Source organism: Aedes albopictus, chromosome 1 (assembly GCF_035046485.1).
Source record: "Aedes albopictus strain Foshan chromosome 1, AalbF5, whole genome shotgun sequence".
Classification (NCBI taxonomy): Eukaryota; Metazoa; Arthropoda; class Insecta; order Diptera; family Culicidae; genus Aedes; species Aedes albopictus.
The window spans coordinates 136458283-136477568 of NC_085136.1; the positions used below are offsets into that span (position 1 = coordinate 136458283).

Genomic DNA, 19286 nt, shown 5'->3' on the forward strand with positions numbered 1-19286 from the left:
AATTTAATTATCTTCTACCGTCGCTGTCGTCGTCGAATTGAAAGCCATCATAGACATGATTTCCTGTGACGTGATGGAAGGTTGGTTAGGATGGTTGGATGCCGTGGCATCCTTCTGGATGTTTTCCTCTGCTACCGCCTCAGAATTAATGCTCAAAGCAGCAAATTATTTTCATGGTCACGTTTCAGACATTTAATATAGCTGCGTTTGTTCGCATCCTGCTTGGAACTTATGAAAGGGTATATACACACTCAGATGGGTTGCATGCGGGTTTTGCGGGTGTGCTGGAGAAATGACAGTTCATTCCTGTTCTGAAAGTTTTTGAATTGCTGGAAAATCGATGAGCTAAAAATCGCTTTAAAAGAATTCAGCAAATCATTTTCATTTCTTAAACGTTCTAATGTGAGAATTATATCTTTGCCTTTCAATGGATTTTGCAGTAAATTTCACAACTATTTGTAGTTTATTACGTTACAGGAAAGCAATCCATCCCCAGCCATCTTAGCAAACTATAGTACAATCACTTGGAATGAGACGGGATCTCGTGATGCCGGCGACTTGTTTAACTCGCATCAATAAAATCTAGACCAACATACCAAAGAAGCCAAACAACCTTTTGAACTTTAGCATTTCCCGTTCTTGTTATGCGTATTTTGGATGAGACTTTTAGAACTGTCTGGTTTTGCACATGAGTCAGTTATGCGTTCCCTTGCAGCATGATCCTTGGAGTTTTCGAACGGAAGGTCTTGCGTACCATCTACAGCGGAGTGCAAGTAATGTCTGTGGCACACGACAACGATCAAAATATGGTAGCATCCGTAAATAAGCTCAGAAAAATCATCGATTCAAATGATGACGCGCTTGCTGACGAGCCTTGTTGCCTCAAAGCGGAAAAGGATTGCCGGGTAAATTTTCCAAAAATAATTTCTACAACGCTATATTTGAAGAATGCTACCAAGCGAGCTTCTAAAATACGGTGGAGAAGCACTGATGAGAGCACTACACTGGGCCATTACCAAGATTTGGGAGGAGGAAGTATTACCGGAGGAATGGATGGAAGGTATCGTGTGTCCCATCTACAAAAAGGGCGACAAGTTGGATTGCGGGAACTACCGCGCGATCACACTACTGAGCACTGCCTACAAGATACTCTCTCAAATTTTATGCCGCCGTCTATCACCGATTACAAGAGAGTTCGTGGGGCAATATCAGGCTGGATTCATGGGTGAACGCCCTACAACGGACCAGATGCTCGCCATCCGCCAGGTGTTGCAGGAATGCCGCGAATACAACGTGCCCACAAATTACTTCTTCATCGATTTCAAATCGGCGTATGATACTATCGATCGAGAACAGCTATGGTAGATTATGCACGAATACGGATTCCCGGATAAACTGATACGATTAATTAAGGTGACGATGGATCGAGTGATGTGAGTAGTTCGAGTATCGGGGACACTCTCGAGTCCCTTCAAATCTCGCAGAGGGTTACGGCAAGGTGATGGTCTTTCGTGCATGCTATTCAACATTGCTTTAGCGAATCGGACTAGTCATTAATGTGTCGAAGACAAAGTACATTATGCAAAGGGCTCCAGGGAGGAATCACCGCGCCCACCACCCCGAATTTCTATCGACGGTGATACAATCGAGGCGGTTGAAGAATTCGTGTACTTTGGCCTAATGGTGACCGCCGACATCGACACGGGCAGAGAAATTCAGAGGCGCATTGTGGCAGGAAATCGTGCTTACTTTGGACTCCGCAGAACTCTACGATCGAATAAAATTCGCCGTAACACGAAGTAAACTATCTACCAAATGCTGATTAGACCGGTTGTCGTCTATGGGTACGAAACATGGAGCCTACGTGCAGAGGACCAACGCACCCTTGGAGTTTTAGAACGGAAGGTGTTGCGTACCATCTACGGCGGAGTGCAGATGGAAGACGGGGCATGGAGAAGGCAAATGAACCACGAGCTGCACCAGCTGCTAAGAGTGCCAACCATCGTCCACACCGTGAAAATCGGGAGGCTACGGTGGACGGGTCACGTCATCAGGATGTCGGATAGTAACCCGACTAAAATGGTTCTCGAGAGTCATCCGACCGGTACAAGAAGACATGGAGCGCTGCGAGCTAGGTGGGTCGACCAAGTGGAGGACGATCTGCGGACCCTACGCAGAGTGCGGAACTGGAAACCAACAGCCATGAACCGAGTGGAATGGAGACGGCTACTATGTACAGCAGAGGCCACCCCGGCCTTGGCCTGATCGGTAAGGTAAGTAAGCCTTCTGCACTAATTCTTTCACGCTGATCCGTTTCTTCTTGATAATGACCTCTCGCAACTCATCCGATACGCTGTTGTCGAACACCTGCTCAGTAATGCACAAATCGAGAGCATTCCCGTAATCCCATAAACGTCCTTGCTCCCGCATCCTGCATTGCAGAAGGCACCCTTGAAACAGTGCATCGCAATAAGAAGGATATGAAAAATGCAGTGCCAGTGGACCAAAGCAACGTGAACAACAACCCTGTCGGCGTCTGCCGATTCCTCTGCAGAGCGTAGTCGAAGCGAAGCTGGATGATCTGTTGAAGCAGGATATCATAGAACCTGCCCCGCTGAAAATCACCTGGGCCTCACCTTTCGTGGTGATCCCGAAGGATGGAGGAAAAAGTGTACGACTGTGCGTTAATATGCGTATGGCTAACAAAGCCATAATCCCTGAACGACACCCGCTACCGACGTTCGAAGAGATAATGCCCCATTTGGATGGGTGTAAGTATTTTTCCAGAGGCCCATATAGCCGAGGCGGTAAACGCACGGGTATTCAGCATGACCATGCTGAGGGTGACGGGTTCGATTCCCGGTCGGTCCAGGATCTTTTCGTAAAGAAAATTTCCTTGACTTCCTTGGGCATAGAGTATCTTCGTGCCTGCCACACGATATACGCATGCAAAATGGTCATTGGCGATCTGGTGAAAGCATTCCACCAAATAGTGCTGGAGCCTGCTTCTCGTGAAATATCCACTTCTGTAACTCCGACCGCATACTTCCGTTACAAAAGACTGATGTTTGGGATGAACTGCTGCAGAAATATTCCAGCGGGAAATCGAACGTGTTTTGAAGGGCATGGAAGTTGTCCGCGTATTCATCGACGACATTCTTGTATACGCAAAAACTAAGGCGGAGCACGACGCTAGAGTGGAGTTAGCCAATTCTACATACGCGACGAACGTGCTACCGTTCGTATCCCAACGCTTACGGTTGCAAATTGATTACAACAATGTATCGCTCGCCAAATCGCTCTGAGCGTACGACGGTTTGATCGAGACGACGACGATGCGTTGTCCGCTGACATAAGCATAAATCACTCCAGGAAACTTCCATAAGGTTCAATGTAAACACATTGTATGATATGCTTTTGGCAGTCTGGCTGGCCCTTTAAAAGGGGTCTTCCCAGGCCGAATAAATCAGTTCAATTTGGTCTTCGGATCTCAACGCACAACGTGGTTCTTAATCGATATCACTACCGAGTGCCTTTAATAAGGCACAGCATTACAAAAAGCATAAACTGACGATTAACCGAGGAAAATGTGAATTCGGGAAAACATCGGTAGATTTCATGGGCCACACGTTATCCGAGCAAGGCATACTACCGAAAAACGACAAAGTTAGTGCTGTGCAGTCGTTTCGGCATCCACAAAACGCTACTGAGATGCACAGTTTTCTAGGGCTGGTGAACTACGCCGGTAAGATCATACCAAATCTCTCGGAAATGTCAACCACCCTTCGCCAAATGGCAGTTAAGTTCGCTAAATTTGAATGGACGAAGGAACGCCTACGATGATGTTTCGAGAAAAGACAATTACACCGTCTTCGACCTTGCGGCCTCTACAGACTGGACATTACAAACATTCGGCAACGGACAACACATACACCGAGTCCAATAAGTTCTCATACAAAATCAAACTGAATTCATTTCCCATCTGTAATTAGGATTTTCAAAATAAGTATATTTATTGAAAGGCCACCTAATACTGATCAAATACAGCATATGTTTTGGAACTAATTGTCCTTTGTCCTTCTCTGCTGATCGCTTATGTGTCGTAAGTCCATTTCAGCTGGCACGCACGCCATTTCATGGAAATTTCGTCTCATTTCAATGAGTAATGGTATTAAGTTAAAACAAATTAGGTTCCTGTCATCAACATTGTTAGTAGCCCACTCGGCCACGAAGCCCACAAGAAGGATGAGAAGATCAAGGCTGCCCTGGTTAACCCTAAGCACCTTGGATGCTTCAGCTCAAGGAACCGCACACTGCTTATCACCGATGCCAGCGACAAAGGTCTTGGTTCAGTCTTGGTAGAGATCATCCACAACGATGCCCGAGTCATCAGCTACGCGAGTAAAAGCCTTACCAAAACTGAACGGAAGTACTCAACACTCGATAAGGAAGCTCTGGCTATCGCCTGAGCTGCTGAACGGTTTCAGATGTAGCTAACCGGTATGGACTTCACCGTAATAACCGATCATAAGCCCTTAGTGGGTATGTATAACAATCCGTTTCCGACATTCTTAGCAAACTGCAGTAGAATCACTTGGCATGATACGGGACCTCGCAATACAGGCTCCGCCAAAGCTCCACTCCTTAATGAGGCAGCAATACACTCACTGTCTCGTAATGATGATTGCTGTCACCGATGCTTACTAGAGGAATGACACGCAAGGGGAATATCACTAATCATTATTCACACCCCACAGGTACTTTCAACGAGAAGTCAACACCCAACAAGCGACAAGAGAGGTAAGTCTTAAGAATGCAACACCTCCGGTATCAAAACGTGCACGCTCCGGGAAAGACTAATATTGCGGACCCACTATCGCGACTACCAAAGGATCCGAAGTGTACAACATTAGACAAAGGAGTTTAAACTGCGTTATCTGCTATTGTGGAAGTCAACAAGCCGGCTGCGATAACGATGTACGAAATTATGCTGTATTCGCGAGAGGATGCTGAGTTGCAGAGTGTAAAAAAGGCACTACACGATGATCAGTGGCAAGGCGATTTGAAACGATACGCAGTAAGAGCTTTGTTTCGCAAATGAAGTTCTACTGAGGGGATCTAGGATTGTCATCCCGTTAAAGTTGCGATAGTCGGTTCTTAAACTGGCGCACATCGGTCATCCAGGTCACGAGAAAATGAAACGGAGAATGCGCTGAAGGCAACCATTTGGAATGTGAGAATTTCAGAGCAATAACCATTTTGAAATCTGCCTTTAAAGTGCTATCCCAGATCATCTTCCGTCGTCTGTCACCTCAAACTAATGAACTCGTGGGAAGTTATCAAGCCGGCTTCATCGACGGTCTGTCAACAACGGACCAGATCTTCACCATCCAGCAAATTCTCCAGAAATGCCGTGAATACCAGGTCCCAACGCATCACTTGTTCATTGACTTCAAAGCGGCATACGACAGTATCAACCGCGCAGAGCTATGGAGAATCATGGACGAAAACGGCTTTCCTGGGAAGCTGACTAGACTGATTGAAGCAACGATGGACGGTGTGCAAAACTGCGTAAGGGTTTCGGGTGAACTATCCAGTTCATTCGTATCTTGCCGGGGACTGCGACAAGGTGACGGACTCTCATGTCTACTCTTCAACATCGCTCTGGAAGGTGTGATGCGACGAGCCGGGCTCAACAGCCGGGGAACGATTTTCACAAAATCCGGTCAATTTGTGTGCTTTGCGGACGACATGGACATTATCGCTAGAACATTTGGAACGGTGGCAGAACTGTACACCCGCCTGAAACGCGAAGCAGCAAAGGTCGGACTGGTGGTGAATGCCTCAAAAACAAAGTACATGCTGGTAGGCGGAACCGAAAACGACCGGATCCGTCTGGGTAGTAATGTTACGATAGACGGGGATACTTTCGAGGTGGTGGAGGAATTCGTCTACCTCGGATCCTTACTGACGGCTGACAACAACGTGAGCCGTGAAATTCGGAGGCGCATCATCAGCGGAAGTCGGGCCTACTACGGGCTCCAGAAGAAACTGCGGTCGAAAAAGATTCACCCACGCAGCAAATGCACCATGTACAAAACGCTAATAAGACCGGTGATCCTCTACGGGCACGAGACATGGACCATGCTCGAGGAGGACCTACAAGCATTCGGAGTTTTCGAGCGACGCGTGCTAAGAACGATCTTCGGCGGTGTGCAGGAGAACGGCGTGTGGCGGAGAAGGATGAACCACGAGCTCGCTGCACTTTACGGCGAACCCAGCATCCAGAAGGTGGCCAAAGCCGGAAGGATACGGTGGGCAGGGCATGTTGCAAGAATGCCGGACAACAACCCTGCAAAGCTGGTGTTTGCAACTGATCCGGTTGGCACAAGAAGGCGTGGAGCGCAGAGAGCACGATGGGCGGACCAGGTGGAGCGTGACTTGGCGAGCATCGGGCGCGACCGAGGATGGAGAGCGGCAGCCACAAATCGAGTATTGTGGCGCACTAGTGTTAATTATGTCCTATATTAAAGGTAATGTTGTGCATATTAATGTATGTATGTACATCTATGAACTAGATGAGGTAAAATTTGCATGATCATAACGACGAGCAGAAATTGATAATTTGATATTGCTGGTGGTCGATGTTGTCATTTTATCCTGAGAAAGCGTGAGGAAGGAACTTACGAGGACTACAGTTATGTTGGACGCTCCATCCAGGTTGTTAACTTCCTTTGCTTGTAATCTAGAAAATATTGGGATTGATAGGTAGTCAAACATTCAACAAAACTGTTGAATAACCGTTTGCATAATAAAAATAGCATGCATTTTTTAAATCAGCCGGGCGGCGGGCTGAGAATCCACCAAGGCCCACAAAAACACACTTCAAACATGGCGAGAAATTTCTCGCTTCCCCAAATACTTCGATGACACTTTAAATGAAACACGTGTTACCCATATATTTCTGTAGAAATGCGGTTTCGAAATGGAAACTATTGATTTTAGCTTGTGGCACTTGATTGTTTGCGGTAGGCATCAGCCGTCGCCGCAGAACTGGAGAGCAATCGATCTCTCGGCGATGGCTTGGTTGAACATGGTGTAGTAATCGTGACGATTTGAATGGAATGTGCACGTACCTACCTACCTAGCTACCCATAGCTAGGTACATATTCAAATGGAATCCGTTGCAACGGACACCACCGTTGCAGGTTTTTGTTTGCCGACAATCCAATTGAAATGCGTCGGCAGAAACGACCTCACGCCAGCCAAACTGTTGCGAAATTGATTCCAAAAATGTGCCATCTGTTCGAACGCAGCAGGAAAAAAACCTCAATCAAAAATCTCGTTTCAATCGTTTAATGTGCTCATGGAGGCAACCGATTTCATCACGTAGCTATTTTCTAGACTAGGCGAAAGTGTTTCGATTTCGAAACCGAAGTTGTCTAATCACTGCCTGAGACTTGGGGTATGCGATATATAAATTTGATTCTTTTCATTCTTCCATTCCATTGATGAAAAAAACAAAGAAACAGAGCTGAAGTACTAGTAAACTTTTTTTTTGGTGAAAACATTCTAATTATACACATTTTATAAAACAAAAAAAAAATATATGTTGTTCATATACCTAACCACATAACCTTAACTAACATACCTTTCCGTTCAGGTCTAATGCATCCTAATTGCCACTAAACGTCCATCAACCTCCCCCACGGGATGAAGCATTCCCGATCGTTTACTCTGGATAGAACAACCTAAAATTATCATTCCAACCGCACAGCAATTCGCGTCGTGTCGCTAACAGCAAACCCACAAACTGCTACCGTAGCCGTACCCGTCACGTCGCGTCGACACCATGATCTGCGTGACATGTGAACAGGTTTCATCGTTCTACGGATGTTTAAAATTTAGGCCCGCATCCACCGGTGGCGCAGCCGTGGTTGAGAAACCGCATCCATATCCGCTTTTATTTACACTATAAAATGCGTGCGCAGAATGCAACCAACAACGTTGCTGTTGCAGACTGCTGCCCTTCGTTCGTCGCCTGCCTAATGAAGGGTAATTGCGGATAACATATGGTTTATGCTTGCTTGGAGAAGCGGTTAAGGCCAAGTCTGAATGAAACCGATTTGTGTATAAATTCGATTGGATTTAGATAATGTGAAACGAATCTGCTGTGATTAAAATACGATACATAGATCTGGTCCTTATAAGTTCCAACCGCGTGCTTCCGTCGATGAGTTTGACCGCTTTAGCTTGCTCTCGAACGAAGTGGTGCCGCACGTCGATATGCTTCGTCCTCGCCGAGTAGCCCATCTCCTTTTCAGCCAGGCATATTAAGCTCTTGATGATCAGACACTCGTTGATACTGTACAGCTCACTGTTGAAACCTCGCCAACAGACGGCCTCTTGAGTGACCGTGGCCGATAAAGCAACAGTTGCTTGCCCCTTGGAACTCCAAGAAACTACTCCACCACACTGCAGAAATACATAACCGCTGTCAGATCGCCTCGTCTCCGGATCATTCGCTCAGTCGGCATCGTATCCAGGAAATGCCGGATTCACATCTCTCCTGTAAGTCAGCTTGCACAGCTTGATCCCCTTGAGGTATCGCAAAGTCGCTGGACGGGCCTTTCGCTGCAGAACGAACTTACCACGTTTACCGCGTGACTGATGTCTGGTCTCGTGCACTGTGCGATGATCTGAAGGCCTCCAATCAGCTCGCGAAATGGAACTTCCTTCATCTTTTCATGTTCCCCCACGAAATGGTTCATCGTCTCAGCAGTCGCTGGCGCTGGTTCGCGTCCAGCGGGGTTGATACTGGATTGCAATCCACCATATTGAATTTCTCGAGCAATTCCTCGATGTATCGCTCCTGGTCAAAGGAAATAGCGTCGTCGGTCTTGGTAACATGCAGATTAAGAATGTACTTGGCTTGGTCCTTCATCCGAAATTCGTCGCACAACTGCTACTTCACATCGTCAGCCATACCTTGACCGCTAAAGAACATAAGAAAGTCGTCGACGTAGACCGCCACCATGATGATCTTGTCACCTTTCACCTTGTAATACACGTACGTGTCATGCTTCTAGCGCTTCAGCCCCAACTGCTTTAGTTTCCGGTCCAGTTTGATATTCCATACTCTGCAGGCCTTCTTGAGGTCGCAAAGGTCCTTCTTCAGTCGGCAGACCTTCCTGGGTACGGCTTCGTTCCGGAATCCTTCTAACTGCTCCATGTACATCTCCTCACCTTCCATATCGCCTTGGAGGAACGCCGTTTTTTTTCCTTCTGAACCATAGGGGGAAAAATCTGCTCAACAAACACCCTAACATGAAGGTTAGGGTAGTGTGGGGTTTAGGCCGTCTTCTACAACAAAAGTAAAAGTCAGGACTACTCTATCCTCGACCCACTAAAACACATTCCTATGGTCGTCAAACCCTTCGTCTCTCCGGAACAGGGATGCCAGATGATTTTTCCAAAAATCTGTATCAGGATTTTGGAAAATCTGTACTTGTCTGTATTTTGAAACTGTGACTAAAAGCCAAAAAATACCAAGTTTCCGTAAATCCTGTCAAACCCCGGTAGACATCTGTAGGTTCAACATGTAAACAACATGTTTGTGTCCCGAATTTTGCACGAACATTTCTGTTTGCAGTAAGTTTTCACTAAACGGTGTAAATAGCAGAACGTTATGGTTTTGAATAGTAAAATAAATATGTCTATTCTTAATAATTCTGAACTTTAACGTCGCCGGATTTCTGTGAAAATTTATCCACGGATTCTTCCAAGAATTTTCCCTGGGACTTTCCTGGGAGTTTCCAAAAAATATCCTGAAACTGGTTCACGGGTTTCCGCAGAAATACTTTTCGAAAATCCTCATGGGATTCTTTAAAGGATTAAAGAGAAAATTTCTTCAGGGATTGCTACATAAGCTATACTTGTATTTCTTAATATATTTTTTAAAATATTTTTGGGGAAATTCCTCCAAATTTTTTTCAGGAGTTTTTCTATAGCATTTCTCCGAAAATTTATCAATGAATTTCTCCAGGAGTATCTCCATGAATTTCTTTTCACGTATGTTGAAAAGATGCAATTCCAGGAGATATTTTTCTTTAACAAACATTCAGAGACTCTATCAGAAATTTAGAAACTTTTAGTTTGTATGAAGAACTAGCATAAGTTAAAATACACAAAAATAGAGAGATTATAAAGTTATCTTCAAGAACCATTCCAGAAATTTTTGCTTAAAATTCTACCTTAACGATTTCTGCATTTTTCAGAAATTATCTCGGGATTTTTTTGGAAATTCCTCTAGAAATTCTCGAAAGATTTTTCTGTAAAGTTCCTTCGGGAGTTTATCCAATAGTTCCTTGAAGAATTCTCTAGACATTGCTTTGGATTTGTTCAGACCTTTCTTCAGGGATTTTTTTTTAATTTTTTTTCCAAAAGATTTTCTCAACAATTAGTTCTGCAGCAATTGTTGAGCGAATCTTTTGGAACTACTAATAAGCTTTATTCAAAGATTTTTTCTAGAAATGTTTCAAAGTATATTTGTAGAGGGTTCCCCAGTTCTTGTATGTTTCTCAAAGATTCCTAGAAAAATTCTTTTTTTTTTCTTTCTTTATTGGATCTCTAAAATATTCTTCCAAGAAACCTCTTCATAAACTGCACAAGTTTTTTTTTTCGATGAATCCTTCAGAAGTACCTCCAGCAGTTCTCCCAAGGATTTCTTTAGAAAATCCTCCAGGGAATCTTTAGAAACTCAATGAAAGCTTTCTTTAAAAAATCCACAAGTACCTTTGTCTGCAATGTCTGCATTTTTAAAGAGATTTCTTTAGGAATTCCTTCACAGATTTTCCAGGAATCACTGCAGAAATTTCTCAAGGATTCTTGCATTGATAGAGTTACTCCAGAAGTCTTTCAAGATTTTTTTTTCATTTTTTCTAAAAAAAAACATGAATGAGTTTCTGCAGGAATCACTGAACGAATTTCTCAAAAAATCTTGAAGATCCCTGGGAAGAGTTTCCGAACAAATTCCTTTAGGATTTGTAAATAATTTACTTGAAGAATTTCAGGATTTTTATTTTTTAAGGTATACTCCATGAAAGAACTTCTAAATTTAGAAATCTTGATGAAATCTTTGGAGATAAATACATTTTCACATACGAATTTCTAAAGAAATCTAAGCAGAAAATTCTGAAAGAAATCTAACTCTTAAGTAATGTCAAATTAGTGGTAAGTAAAAAAAAAATCGGGTTAAGTACTGTACCTTTGAATTCCACTAAGAATTTGCATCCTTTGACAGATACGTATTTCGAAACCTCAACTGTAAGGTCGTCTTCGGTATCTCGTACTTGACTCGACTTCAGTCAAGTCCAGTCGAGTCAAGTGCGAGACACTGAAGACGACCTTATAGTTGAGGTCGAAATACGTATCTGTCAAGGGATGCAAATTCTTAGTGGAACTCAAAGGCACAGTACTTAACCCGAATTTATTTTTTTACATCATAGAAGAAGTACCTGGAGAAACATTTCGGGAAATCCTTGGTAGAACGCATTACAAAACATTTGCAAAGATCCCAGAATTGAATTCTTCAGGTATTTCTTAAAGAATTTTCGTGGAAATTCTTTGGAAATATTCCTGAATAAATTTCTCAAAGAATCCGTGCAGATATCAATGGAATTATCCGTCGACAAAAAAAAATTCGATAACTTTTTAAAAAAAAATCTCCAGAAGAGTATGTAAAGTTTTTCTTGCTGGAGTTTAAGAAGGAACCCATATTAATCTATTCAAAAGAATTCCTGGAGAAATCATTCAAGGAATATCTTAAGAATTCCCTCTAGAAATTTCTCAAGGAATCCCTGCAAGAATCTCTTAAAAAAAAACCCTTACCGTTACCGGTGTTCCATACACTAGACGCCTCTCTGCCTTTTACCGAAATTAAAAAAAAAAACCCTCCCATACCACCTTCTCTGTGCTTCAATAAGCTAAGATGGGCAAAATTGCTAGGGCGTGATATTCACACCCAAAGGACCTGAGTTCCATTCGCGTTCGCAAATCTTTTCTTTTCATCTGCAAGGTAACGTTGAAAATGTTCAAATAATTTCATTACATATGAAGTGTTCCTTTTGCTACATTCGATGCATCATATTTTTGCAGGTTGTATTCGTACTCTGTAGTTTCCAAAAGCTCTATCGATTTTTTATCTTCAACACAATTTTAAAGTTGTTTGAAAAGATGTGTACTGGCTATTTCTTCTCAGGATCGATTCGATATTATTATTTAAAAGAAAACTGTCATTTTTTTCAATTTTCAACGAAAACATTATTTGTTAGTTTTCTCATTATTTTCATTGAACATATAAGAATGAAAAGCATAAAGAAAACCAGGTCTTTTGCTTAACAAAGTTTCCAACTTTTATTTCATTTTTCATGTACTTAAGCTTAAATTTTCCTTGCATCTTCATATTTCACTGGAAATTCGCGACTCTTGCAAATTGTCAAGCAAACAACAATACACATAAAAAAGAATCAGCAAAGATATAGTTTATTCGGTTTTCCTTATACTAACATAAACTTTGAAAACTTGCTAAAAAACTTCATTTTGGGCAAAGGTTAAAAAGTTTTATAATACAAGATTAAGATTTCAACGAGATAAAAACATAAAAAACGCCCATAACGTATGCCTATTACATATCTAGGACGTATTATGTTTCGTAATATTTGTTTTATTAGATTCTAAAGAATATTAAAGAAAAAAATCGTGTAATGAAATGGTTGAAAATTGAGGTCAAATGTGACAAATATAGATAACTTAATGGGTTTGTATGTTCTCTCAATAATTTTTATTACTTTACTAGCTGTCCCGGCAAACTTTGTTTTGCCGCCTGTGGTGGTTTGACAGCTGTTGAGGTCTTCGAAGCAATGCACTCTAGATTGATTTAATTTCGATCGCGTTGATTTTCTTCCCAGCTCTTAAAGAATCAGTACTTTATCAATTTTGTTACTTTTCTAGTTGATTTTCGTAGCTTTTTGTACATATAAACACAGACACCACGAATACGAACCGAACCGTGCAAGAGTCATGCTGATCGGTTCATCCGTTCGTGAGTTTTGTTGCCTCAAAGGGACTTCAAACTCATTTTTATATATATAGATTTTCCATCTTGCATGAATGTATGAGGGAAAAAATATGTGAAGGAAAAATCTGTATCAAGATCATAAAATCTGTATTTTTTCTGTACTCTGTATCCTGTCTGTATCAACCTCTAAAAATCTGTATAATACAGAAAAATCTGTATATCTGGCATCTCTGCTCCGGAACCACCAAGAAGGCATTGCTTCAGAGAGGGGCTAGTGCACATCGCACCCTCAAGGTTAGCTGCGTAGCCTAGCAGCAACGAACATCGATGACTCGCTTTGGAGAGTCCATCAGGGTAGCATGCTGGCGCTTAGCCAGTTTCCCGAGTGGTCCTCGCCACTCCCTTTGTTCTCGGAAGGCGGGCAGGGTCAACCCCGCCCGCGCCCAACTGCTTTGCAGACATCAAGAACTGATGCCTACGTGCAACCCGATCTGACCTGCTGAAGGTAAGGGTATCACTACCCTTCAGGCCCTATCAGCTGCATCAGAAGGTTGCTGACAGCAGGATCTCCACCTGCCCCGACCCTTGCCGGGGACCCCTTCACTGAAAATATATTTTGCTTCATTGTACGAAATCACTCGTCATGTTTACAAATGCCATTCGTTGTTTTCTGCAACGAAAAGCTTCGTATTGTGCATGAGTTCTTTTCGTATAAAATTGCTCCGACACATGTTTCTGTCTCTTTTTTTGTCGGAATGACATTAAACATGCTTAAAAAAATACCACACGTTCGTCCACTTGGATATCGCAGGCTTCGAATCACGTATCTTCTGATTGATACCTACCAGTGCTAACCACCCATCTGGTGGCGCTTGTTGAAACCATTCGAAAACAACCAGAACGGTTTCCACTTTGGTTCTGTTTATAAATAACTTTTACTTCCAACCTAGAGCATGTTTCCTTTCCTCTTCTCGCACACGCACCGTCATGGTCCACTGCACGAATTTATTCTAGCCTGCTTACTCTCACGCGAAATTTGACGTTTGAGCGGTGTCGGCACCGCTCAAACGTCAAATTTCGCGTGAGAGTAAGCAGGTCAGCATAAATTCGTGCAGTGGACCATATGCTCGTGAAAACAGGTTGCTTTGTTTTCTCTGCGATCCAATCAATCGTCAGTGATGACTGCAAAACTTTGTTGCATTCTACGAAGCAAAATTTTCTTTTTACGCATGGTTAGTAAAAAACGTTTGACTTTTGTATGTTTTCACTTTGTGGAGTTTAGGTCACCGTCGAATCTTATATATTACGATTGTTGACTATTTTCGGTGAAAACACACACTAGAGTATTGCAACCACACTGGTGGTGATCGATTCATGCATAAAATATCTGATGATGGCTGAAGTTGAGTAGGCCGAAACGTTATGTATAATCGAGTTTTAGTGTGTGTTTTCACCGAAAATAGTCAACAATCGTAATATATATATATATTTTGTATGTTTTGTTTTATTCTACACAGCTGGAGCTGAAATCTACGAATCAGCAAGTTGACCGCGTGTCGGATTCGTGATTTCGTACATGATACTACTCCATTTGTAATGTTTCAGCATGGTGGTACGAATGGACCGTACATTATATGCAAATTGCTTTCAATTTACGAAAACTAGTTTTACGAAACATATTCGTTGAGGTTTAACGAAAGAATATTCTGAGTGTTTCTAACCGCGGGCTCGGATCCAACCCAGTAGACCGACGCCACGACAGCATCGCTACCGGGACTTCCTCTCCGCGGCCACTTAATCGCTGTAAGGGTCGATCTCGACCGCTGGGCACCGGTATGACCTACGAAGCCGACTCCGAAACCCTGGACCACCTCTTGTACTGCATCTGAACTAGCCTCATTTGTTGGGCTTTCATATTTGCTTGATATTTCAGCAAAACTAATCACTAAACTTATGCATTTTCATATATTTATAGTGATTTTAAAAACTGCTTCGTAAAACGGAAGTGGTGCAAAAAACATCTAGAACAGCTATGGCAGATTATGCACGAATACGGATTCCCGGATAAACTGATACGTTTATTCAAGGCGACGATGGATCGAGTGATGTGCGTAGTGCGAGTATCAGAGACACTCTCGAGTCCCTTCGAATCTCGCAGAGGGTTACGGCAAAGTGATGGTCTTTCGTGCTTGCTGTTCAACATTGCATTGGAGGGTGTAATAAGAAGAGCGGGGATAAACACGAGTGGGACGATTTTCATGAAGTCCGTTCAGCTGCTTGGTTTCGCCGATGATATTGATATTATTGCTCGTAAATTTGAGATGATGGCGGAAACGTACACTGATAAAATACTTTCGTAAAAGCTCAACGAATATGCTTCGTAAAACCAGTTTTCGTAAATTGAAAGCAATTTGCGTAAAATGTACGGTCCATTCGTACCACCACGCTGAAACAGTACAAATGGAGTTGTATCATGTACGAAATCACGAATCCGACAGACGCTAAGCTTGCTCATTCGTAGATTTTAGCTCCCGCTTTGTAGAATGAAACAAAACAAACAAATGTCAAACGTTTTTTACTAACCATGCGTAAAAAGAAAATTCTGCTTCGTAGAATGCAACAAAGTTTGGCAGTCATCGCTGATGTTTGAGTGGAGCGCAGAGACAACAAAGCAACCTGTTTTCATGTGCATATGACGGTGCGTGTGCGAGAAGAGGAAAGGAAGCATGCTCTCAGTTGGAAGTAAAAGTTATTTACAAATTGAATCAGAGCAGAAAGCGTTCTGGTTGTTTCCGAACGGTTTCAACAAGCGCCTACAGATGGATGTCTAGCACTGGTAGGTCTCAATCAGAAGATACGTGTTCGGAGCCTGTGAAAACCAAGCTGATATACGCGTGCTATTTTTTTTCAACATGATTTATGTCGGTCCGACAAAAAAAAAGAGACAGAAAAAATCTGTGTTATTGTGTCGGAGTGATCTTTTTTACGAAACGAACTCAGGTAGATTACAAATCTTTTCGTTGCAGAAAACAACGAATGGCATTCGTAAACCGGACGAGCGATTTCGTACAATGCAACAAAATATTTTTTCAGTGTACATCCGACTAAAGAGTGAAGCCAGGCGAATCGGATTAGTCATTAATGTGTCGAAGACAAAGTACATGATGGCAAAGGGCTCCAGGGAGGAATCACCGCGCCCGCCACCCCGAATTCATATCGACGGTGATGAAATCGAGGCGGTTGAAAAATTCGTGTACTTGGGCTCACTGGTGACCGCCGACAATGACACCAGCAGAGAAATTCAGAGGCGCATTGTGGCAGGAAATCGTGCTTACTTTGGACTCCGGAGAACTCTACGATCGAATAAAGCTCGCCGTAACACGAAGTCAACTATCTACAAAACGCTGATTAGACCGGTCGTCCTCTATGGGCACGAAACATGGACTCTACGTGCAGAGGACCAACGCGCCCTTGGAGTTTTCGAACGGAAGGTGTTGCGTACCATCTACGGCGGAGTGCAGATGGAAGACGGGACTTGGAGAAGGCGAATGAACCACGAGCTGCATCAGCTGCTAAGAGAACCAACCATCGTCCATACCGCGAAAATCGGGAGGCTACGGTGGGCGGGTCACGTCATCAGGATGTCGGATAGCAACCCGACTAAAATGGTTCTCGAGAGTCATCCGTCCGGTACAAGAAGACGTGGAGCGCAGCGATCTGGGTGGGTCGACCAAGTGGAGGACGATCTGCGGACCCTACGCAGAGTGCGGAACTGGAGACAAACAGCCATGGACCGAGTGGAATGGAGGCGACTACTATGTACAGCAGAGGCCACCCCGGCCTTAGCCTGACCGAATGAATGAATGCAAAAAACATCTGCCATGGGGTAAAATGCCACTTCATGAAGCCATTCAAAAATTACGTCCTTCATTTTTCGGGCATTTTCGACTCCTTTATCCCCTGCTGTCCCGCTTTTTTTGTATACTCAATACATTGAGTATCACTCCTCGCTGAATGATGGTCGTCACATTTGAATGACCCCTAACATAGATAGCGTAGACATAAACAACCATGCGCCTCCATGTGTGTCTTACTCTTCTTGGAAACACTTGGCTGGTAATAAAATCACTCGAAAACCTTAACGCACAAAAAACCGGATGTTGGGAATTTTCATTGGAAAATCAAAAGATTTTCCATGGGTTCGGCGGGCTAGCTTCTAGAAGAATGTTTAATGCTAACACATCTTGACACCATTCACCTATACTTCTTCTTCTTCTTTCTGGCCCTACGTCCCCGCTGGGACTTGGCCTGCCTCTCTTCAACTTAATGTTCTTAGAGCACTGCCCACAGTTATTAATTGTAGGGCTTTCTTTGCCTACCATTATTGCATGAAATTGTATATTGTAAGGCAAGTACAATGATACACTATGCCCAGGGAGTCGAGAAAATTTTCCCGACCGGAACGGGAATCGAACCTGCCGTCACCGGATTGGCGATCCATAGCCTTAACCACTAGGCTAACTGGAGACCCCACCATTCACCTATAGTAATGATCAAATCACATTCAAGAATGATTTGGACTTTGGACTTTGTTCCCTTTTGGACTTTGTTCCCCTATATCCATTGTTCTCTACCTCTCTAAAGTGTGAGCCAGGTTGTACAATTGTATTGACTATTTTTATTTGATTATGGATGTAAATAGGTGTCTTATGTATAAAGCTATTGTTTTCACTCATTTTAACATAACGGCTAGCTTAACAACTTTTACACATTTATCATCAACATACCTTAAATAGTAGGACATATTGTCGTTCTGGTCGGCGACACTGGAACAATTGTCGTTTTCCTGAAATGACAAAAAATTGGAGAAAAAAAACAAACAAAAGTCAGTCATTCAAATTGAAATCGATTTCAAATTATGCGAACACAGCCTCAAAGAAATGCTTGGGAAAAGCTGTTAATTCGGTTAAATCTCCCCCAACATTTGTGCCCCTCTCCAATCAGCTGAAATCATCATTCGAATCGAAATTGTCGGACAATAGACGATGGGGAAAAAAATGTGAAAAATTATAGCGTGTATCGAGTGTATTTTCATTTTCATTTGGCTCGATTCGCTTGTGTGTGCATGTGTATAGCATTGCGAAGCCCCAAAGCGACATGCACTGATTGTTGTTCGCTTCTCACTTTTTGTATAAATCAATTTGAGGATCACCGAGATAAATATTTAATTTGCATGGTCCTCCGTTAAGGACAAGGTATTTGGAGTACATAGCTCAAAATTTCTAGAGCACCGTTTTTTAGAATCGTTGAACGGATTTGGATGAAAATGCATCACGCTAATTGTTCAGTGGTTGTCAACAGCGTGATGCATTTCAATCCAAATCCGTTCAACGGTTCTAAAAAACGGTGCTCTAGAAATTTTGAGCAATGTACTCCAAATACCTTGTCCTTAAGCACGCGGGCTGATTCAAGGTGAGTGGGATTCTGACGGACAAAATATACAACAAAAACGTGCAGCGTAGGGTGGTGTGTATTAAAATGCAACCTACGGAATTTTATTTCCTTCTAAACCTCAGAAAGAATATATGGCATAATTAATTTTTATCGAGGATTTTTCTAAATTTCAAAAATACCAAACGGAAATAATACTGAAATTAAAATGTTTGACACAGATAGGAAACGATTAGTTGCGAAAAAAAAGCTTTCAAATTGATGTTTCCAAAGGTGCATCTGAATAACTATCAAATTTATGGATTATTTTACCGAATGTTACATCTCTCAGGTTACACCCTTTCAACTAATCACGATTCCAGGGCAAGGAGTTCAAATACTTTTGGCACTATCTTCTTCTTCTTCTTCTATATGGTTTACGTCCCCACTGGGACTTGGCCTGTCTCGCTTCAACTTAGTGTTCTTTGAGCATTTCCACAGTTATTAATTGAAGGGCTTTCTTTGCCTGCCATTGCATGAATTTGTATATCGTGAGGCAAGTACAATGATACTCTATGCTCAGGGAGCCGAGAAAATTTTCCCGACCGGAACGGGAATCGAACCCGTCGTCATCGGATTGCCGATCCATAGCCTGAACCACTAGGCTGACCGGAGACCCACTACCATATAGCGGACAAATTTCAAACTAATGTCTTCATTGTCAGCTGTAACCTTCAGCCTCACTAGCTTCTCTTTTTAAAAAGTAGGAGTAGTTTCG

The 19286-nt window shown here is 42.8% G+C and overlaps 1 protein-coding gene across 1 annotated transcript in view; it reads right to left on the minus strand.

Moving 5' to 3' along the window:
• Nucleotides 1–19286, minus strand: part of LOC109432381 (uncharacterized) — a 403456-nt gene that overhangs the window by 85655 nt on the left and 298515 nt on the right. Inside the window, exon 3 of the mRNA XM_062845445.1 lies at nucleotides 17866–17924. Within this exon, the coding sequence (XP_062701429.1) occupies nucleotides 17866–17924 (59 nt within the window). The remainder of the gene's footprint in view (nucleotides 1–17865; nucleotides 17925–19286) is intronic.